Source organism: Etheostoma spectabile, chromosome 3 (genome assembly GCF_008692095.1).
Source record: "Etheostoma spectabile isolate EspeVRDwgs_2016 chromosome 3, UIUC_Espe_1.0, whole genome shotgun sequence".
NCBI classification, from domain to species: Eukaryota; Metazoa; Chordata; class Actinopteri; order Perciformes; family Percidae; genus Etheostoma; species Etheostoma spectabile.
This window is the reverse complement of record NC_045735.1, coordinates 1094000-1102812: the sequence shown is the minus strand read 5'-3', so window position 1 is coordinate 1102812 and position 8813 is coordinate 1094000. Positions and strand designations below refer to the sequence as shown.

Genomic DNA, 8813 nt, shown 5'->3' with positions numbered 1-8813 from the left:
AGGCATGAGTGCAATGAAGAGAGCAATACAAATTATTTAAATGTGGAGCATAGTGCAAGGATGTTGGGATAAATAGTATTATGTTATTATATTACAATATGAACAGTGTGAACATTATGGACAGGGAGGGAATAGGGAATGAGAATGATGAATAAACAAAAAAAAATAATAAGTGAGATGCGAGAATGGGAATGATGAATAATACTAAATAAGTGGAATAATAAGTGGAACCAGTGAACAGGTGCTGTAGAGACAGTGTTACTGGGTTATGGACCAGAACTGAACCTGACACTGTGGGTCAGTAGTCAGCTGTTCATCTCTCTGATGTTCATCTCTCTGATGTTCATCTCTCTGATGAACAGCTGTTCATCTCTCTGATGTTCATCTCTCTGATGTTCATCTCTCTGATGTTCATCTCTCTGATGAACAGCTGTTCATCTCTCTGATGAACAGCTGTTCATCTCTCTGATGTTCATCTCTCTGATGAACAGCTGTTCATCTCTCTGATGTTCATCTCTCTGATGAACAGCTGTTCATCTCTCTGATGTTCTCTCTGATGAACAGCTGTTCATCTCTTGATGTCACTCTCGATGAACAGCTGTTCATCTCTCTGATGTCATATCTCTGATGAAAGCTGTTCATCTCTCTGAGAACAGCTGTCTCTTCTATGTCATCTTCTGATGTTCATCTCTCTGATGAACAGCTGTTCATCTCTCTGATGTTCATCTCTCTGATGAACAGCTGTTCATCTCTCTGATGTTCATCTCTCTGATGTTCATCTCTCTGATGAACAGCTGTTCATCTCTCTGATGTTCATCTCTCTGATGTTCATCTCTCTGATGAACAGCTGTTCATCTCTCTGATGTCCATCTCTCTGATGAACAGCTGTTCATCTCTCTGATGAACAGCTAACCGTGTTATTGCACAAAACAGAGTTCTGTACTTCCCACCTGTGAAGCCAAGTGCTCGGTTAACACCAGGGCCAGCCGGTGTTTGCACCGTTTCAGGTGTTTGTCGGTGTCTTCAGTTGTTGCTTCTCTTTCTCCTCCTCAGAAGGTCCCAACATGAACTCTGACGACCGAGTGAACGACTCGATGCCCAGCATGGCCACGACGGCGGTGGGCGTGTCCATCTTCCTGCTCACCACCACCGCCTGCCTGGTGGTTAAGTCCCGCCTCTACCCCTGTCAATCACACAGGTGAGGAAAGCCTCCTTTACGGCTCTGATCCCCAACGCTGGTAATGCTTCTGCTCTGTATTCACGAGGGCTGGGGCGTGCATGTGTGTGTGTGTGTGTGTGTGGTGTGTGTTGTGTGTGTGTGTGTGTGTTGTTCCTTGTGTGTGTGTGTGTGTGTGTTGTTCCGTGTGTGTGTGTGTGTGTGTGTGTGTGTGTGTGTGTGTGTGTGTGTGTGTGTTGTGTTTGTCCCGATTCGATTATTTTACGATACATGTGTGCCGATTTAATTTGTATTGCGATTCGATAGTAATGAGTTTTGCGATTTTCTTTTTACTTCTTTCACAAAAACAAAAGTGTAGTTGTACACTTCTACAGACGATGTTTCTTAAGAAAGTTCTAAAATCTGATTGTTTTCTAAGAAGAATGCACTTCACATGTTAGTCAGTCATCCTGACATTTATATCATTTGTAAAAAAATTACATACCATGAATATTTGCATTTTCTGTCTCGGTCATTTTTTTTGGAAACTGCTATGGTGAAGTGCCAGTCAGCGGTACTGGATAAACCAAGGCTGCCCAATTTGGGGCCCGTGGGCCAACCATGGCCCGTGCTCTCTTTGTTTCGGCCCGCCACGGATTTGACATGCTCATGCTTATTTTCCTCTTATTTTAAAAGTACTGACTACAAAACGTACATGTTGTGCAGTTAAAAAGTAATCTGAGTTTAACGGCGATGTAAAGCACAGTGCTGTTAAACTTCCCATTTAAATTACATAGGCGCGTTTTTTCTACGGAGAATGGTGAGAATTACGGTATTCCTCAACATCAACATTTATTTTTGGCCCGTTGCCTTCCATCCAGATACAGTTTGGCCCTTCATATGAAAGAATTTGGGCACCTCTGGTATGAACAGAAAATATTTAGGTGAATCATTGGTTAAAAAATAAGTACATAACAAATATTGATTCTGGGGAGAAAAATCCATTTTATAAAATTTTTTGCAAAAAAAATAAAAAATAAAATACTGTGAATGACTGAGGTCAGAGGTCAGTGTGTGTAATTCTGTGTGTGTGTGTGTGTGTCCCAGCAGCCGTCGGTCTTCAGACCAGCTGGACCTGATGGTGGACGGACTTCCTGTCTCCCTGCCCTCCTACGAGGAGGCGGTGTACGGCAGCTGGGGGCAGCGCCTGCCCCCCTGCTCGGCCCCGGGGCCCACCCAGCTCCTATTGGCTCAGGAGGCTCCCGGCAGTCACACGGCGTCTCTCAACCACCAACCGGACGGCAGTCGCCGCCCCCTCCTCCTGTCCAGCCCCGACAACCCCCCGCCCCCCTACGAGGAGGTCCAGTCGTCACACGCCAGAGACAGGACGAGGGACGCGGACAAGGACACCTGACTGCCGGACCGCGGCGTTCATACGGGACCACAGGACGGGGTTTGATTGACAGCTGCAGTCTTCACTCTGCAGATAATGAAACGAAAACACAGACTGACAGCAGACTTCTGCACTTCTCCTGGTTGGCCGCAGCTCACCAGCATCAGGACAGTCGGTCCAATCACACGCTTGTTTAGACGAAGCCGATGAGCTCTGATTGGCCAGATGTTAGATCACAAAGACCTGACTGATGAGGCTGTTTCTACACGGAACAGTGATTGTAAAGTGCGTTGAATGAATGTAAGTGACAGAGAAGGGAGTTTACGTGCTGTCTGGTGAAAACCTTTATAACCTGAATGCCTTTTTTTGTGATAAATATATATATATTTAACTGTTTAAACAATAAGATATATAAAGTAAAAAAAAAAAAAAAAATCATCACACAAACTGGAATAATGAGGTTTTCACAGGACAACCGTCGCATAAAGTGTTGGTGTGTGGGGGTGTGTGTGTGTGTGTGTGTGTGTGTGTGTGTGTGTGTGTGTGTATGTGTTGCTCTGGAGACGTCGCCCATCCTTTCCCGTCAGTGACGGGCCAGATCGCGCTGTTGCAGAAACCCTTGTGTGTTTCCAAGGCAACAAACTCTACTCCACTTCTGTCTCGTTCTGCCTTTTGTGCAGCGTTTCCTTCGGTGGTGTTGATCTGAAGCCAGCGTGGTGCGCAGCAGTGGTGGAAAGAGTATTCAGATTTTTATCTTTTATATGATATTCAATGAGATCATCATGCTTTCCTGGGAGAACCACGTATCTCTAAAAAAGTTTTTCAAGTTTTCATGGTGTCAGATGAACAGCCCTGTTCTCAGCTTTGTGACGATGCATTTTCCAGCTGATCCGAGAGGCTTTTTAAAGACTGTAATTAGCTTTAAGAAGTAGGAGAACTTTCACATAGATACAGACAAATAGAGGAAACACTTCATCCTTTAGTGTCTCACAAACACTCAACAGCAACACATCTGGAGATACGTGGTTTTCACTGGACAGGGAGAGGATGAAAAACTGTCATCTGAAAAGTAAATGAAGCTGTTAGACGAGTAAAAAGTAAAAAGTACAATATTTACCTCCTGAGATGTAGTGGAAAAGCAAAAAGTTGCAATAAATTCTACAAGTAAAGTACAAGTAAAGTACCTCAAATCTGTTGCATTCCCCCACTGGTGCGCACTGTAACTCTGGTAACCCGGGATGACAAATAACACGTCGTGATATAGATTGTGTGTGTGTGCATTATATTTAAAGACTTGAAAAAGCTCAGAAGCCACGCGGTGTTTCACATAATAGTTTTATGAATTTGAATGTACAGTGAAAGGAATCTGAAACGACGTGTACATTAATTTACCCTGGTGGCGGCGGTGCTTTGAAACCTTTTCATCCCACAACCTGCAAAAAAAATTAAAACAAAAAACAAAAAACGCCCACAGACGTTGGACCAAAAAAACCCCGTGAACCAATCAAACGGTGTCCTCACGTCAGCCGGCCGGCCCCCTCTCGCGATGCCTTCACAGACCTTGAATGTAATTTATGTTTTTTGTTTTGTGGCAACAAATCTTGACTATTAATATGGAATTGTAATATTTACAGGAAGATTATTTGTACATTGTATTATTGCACAAGATTATATGGATAAATAAATGTTGAGGTGTTTGACATAATTGCTCTGTGTGTGTGTGTGTGTGTGGTGTGTGGTGTGTGTGGGATGTGTGTGGGTGTGTGTGTGTGTGTGGTGTGTGTGGTGTGTGTGTGTGGGTGTGTGTGTGTGTGTGTGTGTGTGTGTGTGTGTTGTGTGTGTGTGTGTGTGTGTGTGTGTGTGTTGTGTGTGTGTGGTGTGTGTGTGTGTGTTTGTGGTAGTTGTGTGTGTGGTGTGTGTGTGTGTGTGTGTGTGTGTGTGTGTGTGTTGGTGTGTGTTTGTGTGTGTGTGTGGTTGTGTGGGTTGTGTGTGTGTGGTTGTGTGTGTGTGTGTTGTGTGTGTGTGAGAACTGATTAGCTACGCCTGGGTAAAGGAATCCTTTTATTCCCCACACTTATAACATATTTGTACAGATTGTTTTTAATGTTGGATTTAGCAGCATTTGCAGAGCTGTGGCTTGTGTCTTGATTAGTTTTTGGATTTATTTAATTTTTTTACACATCCTCAAGCAATTCATCTTTTTTCACAGCTGAAAAAACAGCAAGATCTTAAAAACCATGGTTTGAAATGTTAAAAAAAAAAGTCTGTCTGTTTATGTTGCAGTGATTAAAAAGGAAAATATTTTGCTTATTTCTAGATCCTGCCGAGAAGCTACACACACACACACACACACACACACACACACACACACACACACCACACACCACACCACAGAATTCACAAAGTTAATGATTTTCTTCTGTGTGTTGAAGGAAAGATAACGAGAGGAATAAATAAAAACCCGGTTCACCTTCCCTGAGAGAGCGAGGTTTTGAAAGATCAAACCTGATGAACGGGATCGAGTGGTCCGATCATTTCAGATATCAGTGTTTAACCCTTGTGTTTCACTCATTTTCATAGTTTTTATATCCGAAATATGGGTTTCTTACAACCAAATTCCCCCCAAATAACTTGTATTGTAACAATGCATGTACATTGTGTGGGACATATAATACTATTCACAAGTAAAATAATCACTTCCATTGTATTTTGTTTTTTCATTCATTCTCATTCTCAGAAATATGTTTTAAATGGTTTTTAAACCGTATCCTGACTCAACTTTGACATAAACCAGTGTGTGATTCATTCAACATTCTCTGATCTTCTACTATATATATAATATATCCATTAGTCAAAATAATTCATAATTTTTGATTTAATTTTTAAATTCAAAGTAGGTAGTACTGTATATCATATAAATCAGGTTTATTGACCATGAATTTTTTAAAGAGTCAAAAGCAGGAAAAAAATTGTGTCAAAAAAAGTTTTTCAACTTTGACCCGAAGACAACATAAGGGTTGAGCTTTCTAGACATTTTAACATGAAGGATGTGTTCAGACCCTTTACTTTAACACCACACTGAGATTATTCCTCTACAAGTCACTGTCCTGCGTTCAAAACCCCCCAAAAAGTAAAAGTATGTAAGTATTATCTGCAAAATGTACTTGGAAGTATCAAAGTAAAGGTAGCCTACCCGTTGTGCAGTAAAATGTTCCCCGTTATATTATATATTACGTATTATACTGTTAATGTTTCTGGATTAATGTTCCTGCTTTCTTAATGTGTATGTTAAATCTCAGATTAACCCTTCTGTTGTCTTTGGGTCAAATTTGTCCGCTTTCCATAAAGTTTCTATATAACAAATTTGGGTTTCTTTCAAACAAGTCATCCAATAAAGTAACGTGGAAGGTTCCCAACAACGAGTTAAATAAATAATCACTTCACTGCTTTCATTGAATTTGTTGGTTTTTTTGGTCAATTTTATAGCATTTGGAGAAAAAAAACAATTGGTAAAAGAATGTTAAGTGTAAAAAAAGAGAAAAAAATGTCAAAAGTGACTAAAATGGGAACAAATGGCAAATAAAGTGACAAATGTAAAAAGAACAAAAGCTTTCAAAATTTGGGGAAAAACCCGCGAAAATTTCAAAAGGCTCAGAAAACGTCGACAAATGTTGAAAAAGTGACAAAATCATTGGGGAAAAGCCACAAAAAGAGGAAAAAAAAATAAAAAATAAAGACGACTATAACCTTGATAAAAGGTTTTTCAACTTTCTCAACTCATGGACAAACATTCAACATCAACACATCTGGCGACACATTTAGATGGAGATCTATACCAATATACATTTTATTTATACTAATATTTATACAATCACGTATGTTGTTGCTGATTTTAATTTTCCATTGATCGACTCTCCAGATAACGGCTCCAGCTCTGGTTGGTTTGAACTGTGGAGTCAAAGTCAATCTGATGCAATAAAACCGTAGACAGACGTATTATACTTATATAATAATAATAATTATATTTACTGCTACAAAATACCAGCACATGAATGCCCCAAATCCAAATATTAAGTCAGTATGTGCACCGAGGGATTATTTACTCTATGAAACATCAAGTGAGGGAAATAAATGGGGTAGATAGTTCATGAGGATATACACAAAGTACAGGTACTTCACATTTGTAGAGTGAATGTACTTAGTTACTTCCCACCACTGCACCACTGTTTGGTCCTACAGATAATAAAAGGTGTCCTGTTGTTTTTCTTTTTGCCTTTTTTGTATTTATTCCAAACAATCTGCTGCTGTTACGGTCACTTCCTGTTACCGTTCACGGGGAAACGCTGTGGTAACGAAGGGTTAAATAAGCGACTTCCTGCTGTGGTGTGTTGGAGCAGAAGTCTGTTAGGACACATAAAAGGAGAAGTGGGTTTATTGTAGGCAGTGGTTACAGTAGGATGACGGGGGGGGGGTGAGTCAGGGATGAGGACAAACCAGGTTCCCCAAAACCAGTGGTGGACCGTAACAAGTACACATACTCAAGTACTGTAGCACGAGTTTGAGGTACTTGTGTGTTTCTGTTTTTATACTTTATACCTCGCGTTCAGTGCATTTGTCTGACAGGTCGAGTACATTAGCTAGTCATTTGTAAAATGATATTAATTCAAATAAATTAAGTTCATTTATATAGCACTTGTGCTTCATGATAAAATGAAATGAAAATACATAAGACATACAACGCTAACTACAAACCTGTTTGAATAACAGTCTTCAACTGCTTTTTAACCCTCATGTTGTCCTCGCGTCAAATTTGACCCGTTTTCAAAGCATTTTAAAATCAGAAATATGGGATGTTGGAATAAGGAGAGAACATGTCGGAAAAAAGTGACCAAAACATCTGGAAAAAGCATAAAACAATGTTGAAAAAAGGGATGAAAAAGTGACCAAAACATCTGGAAAAAGCTCGAAAATCGCTGAGTAGGGACGACAAACGTAGTTTGTTCTGCTGTTGACGGGAAGGCGACACAAGGGTTAAAAAGACTCGAGAGAATTAAAACAATGTAAAGAGGAAAGATAAATCCTCCGAAGATCTACCTTCTTATGTTATGTAAGAATCATCAGGAAAAGTTATGAAAAGTAAAAGTAGCTACTCGATGCAGAACTATATCACATTATAGAAACAAACGGTTCTCTTTGATTGGCTAATCCAATCAGCTGTTCTTTAGCTTTTGTGCAAAAATCTTAATTTGATAAGTAACTAAAACTGTCAGATTAATGTAGCGGAGTACAAAGTACAATATTTCTCTGAGATGTAGTGGAGTAGAAGTAGAAAGCATGAAAAGACATAAGTACCTCATATTTAAACTTAAGTACTCGAGTAAATGTAATTATTTACACACCAACCACCAGAGTGATTATATAATAATATAGTAAACTACCCTGCAGTATTTAAAATAACTAAAATGAGCTCCATTGTTACCTGCTGCAGGATTAAAGTACTTTTGGTACTTTAGGCCTATATTTGATGCCGATACTTTTACATGATTATCATGCAGAACCTTTACCTGTTACAGAGTATTTCACACAGGTATTACTACTTTTACCCAAGTAGAAGATGTGAAAACTTCTGTTTTCGTGACTGCTCAATGACGCGTTACAAGCACGTCGACTCTCTAAAAGCAGAATCTACTTAATATTTATTTATTCTTGAGTTTTATTGTCATGTTGCTCAGCTTGAAGGTTTAGTGCCCAACGTTTTCACATTAATGAACGTCCGTTACATGCGAGTCGTTGCCAAATAAGTTGATAAAAGCTAATTAAGACTGTCAGCTCCACCCAACTCTCTGGATTTCTCAGCATGGCCGTGTTCAGAAGATCCGGTGACCTTCACCCCCAGAAGATAATTACATCCTCCGTGTCCTCCTTCACTACTACGACTGTGTGTAGGAGGGGGGAGGGTGTGCGCGTGATGATGGGGGTGTTGTCATTACTAGAACTCCTCATGGGGGAAGACAGAAACTACGCACTATGGCTTTGTTTTTGTTTTTCTCATGTACAAAATGTACTTCTTCTCTCTTCTGGTATTTCCAGTTGAGAAATGGATGAACTCTGACCAGCTCGCGACTCATTTATCAAGCAGCGTGGTTACGTAACCAGGAGCCGTTGACCTCCACTGTCCGCCCGGCGCGCGCGTGAGGACATCACGTCGCCGACAGGAAGTCACCTTTGAACACTGAGAACAAGAAGTGACTGAGTTACACAAGT

General features: G+C 40.3%; 1 protein-coding gene across 5 annotated transcripts in view; it reads left to right on the top strand.

Annotated features, from left to right (window-relative positions):
• Positions 1–7871, top strand: part of zgc:152863 (sushi domain-containing protein 6) — a 20297-nt gene extending 12426 nt beyond the window's left edge. For 2 of the 5 annotated variants that reach the window (XM_032512095.1, XM_032512094.1), the window contains exons 4-5: positions 1054–1198; positions 2264–4254. In XM_032512095.1, the coding sequence (XP_032367986.1) occupies positions 1054–1198; positions 2264–2570 (452 nt within the window). In that variant the 3' untranslated portion in view covers positions 2571–4254. Of the gene's footprint in view, positions 1–1053; positions 1199–2263; positions 4255–7858 lie in introns of those variants that run through there. The other 3 variants (XR_004331441.1, XM_032512097.1, XM_032512096.1) reach the window with 3 other exon arrangements.
• Positions 7872–8813: the final 942 nt, after the last annotated feature.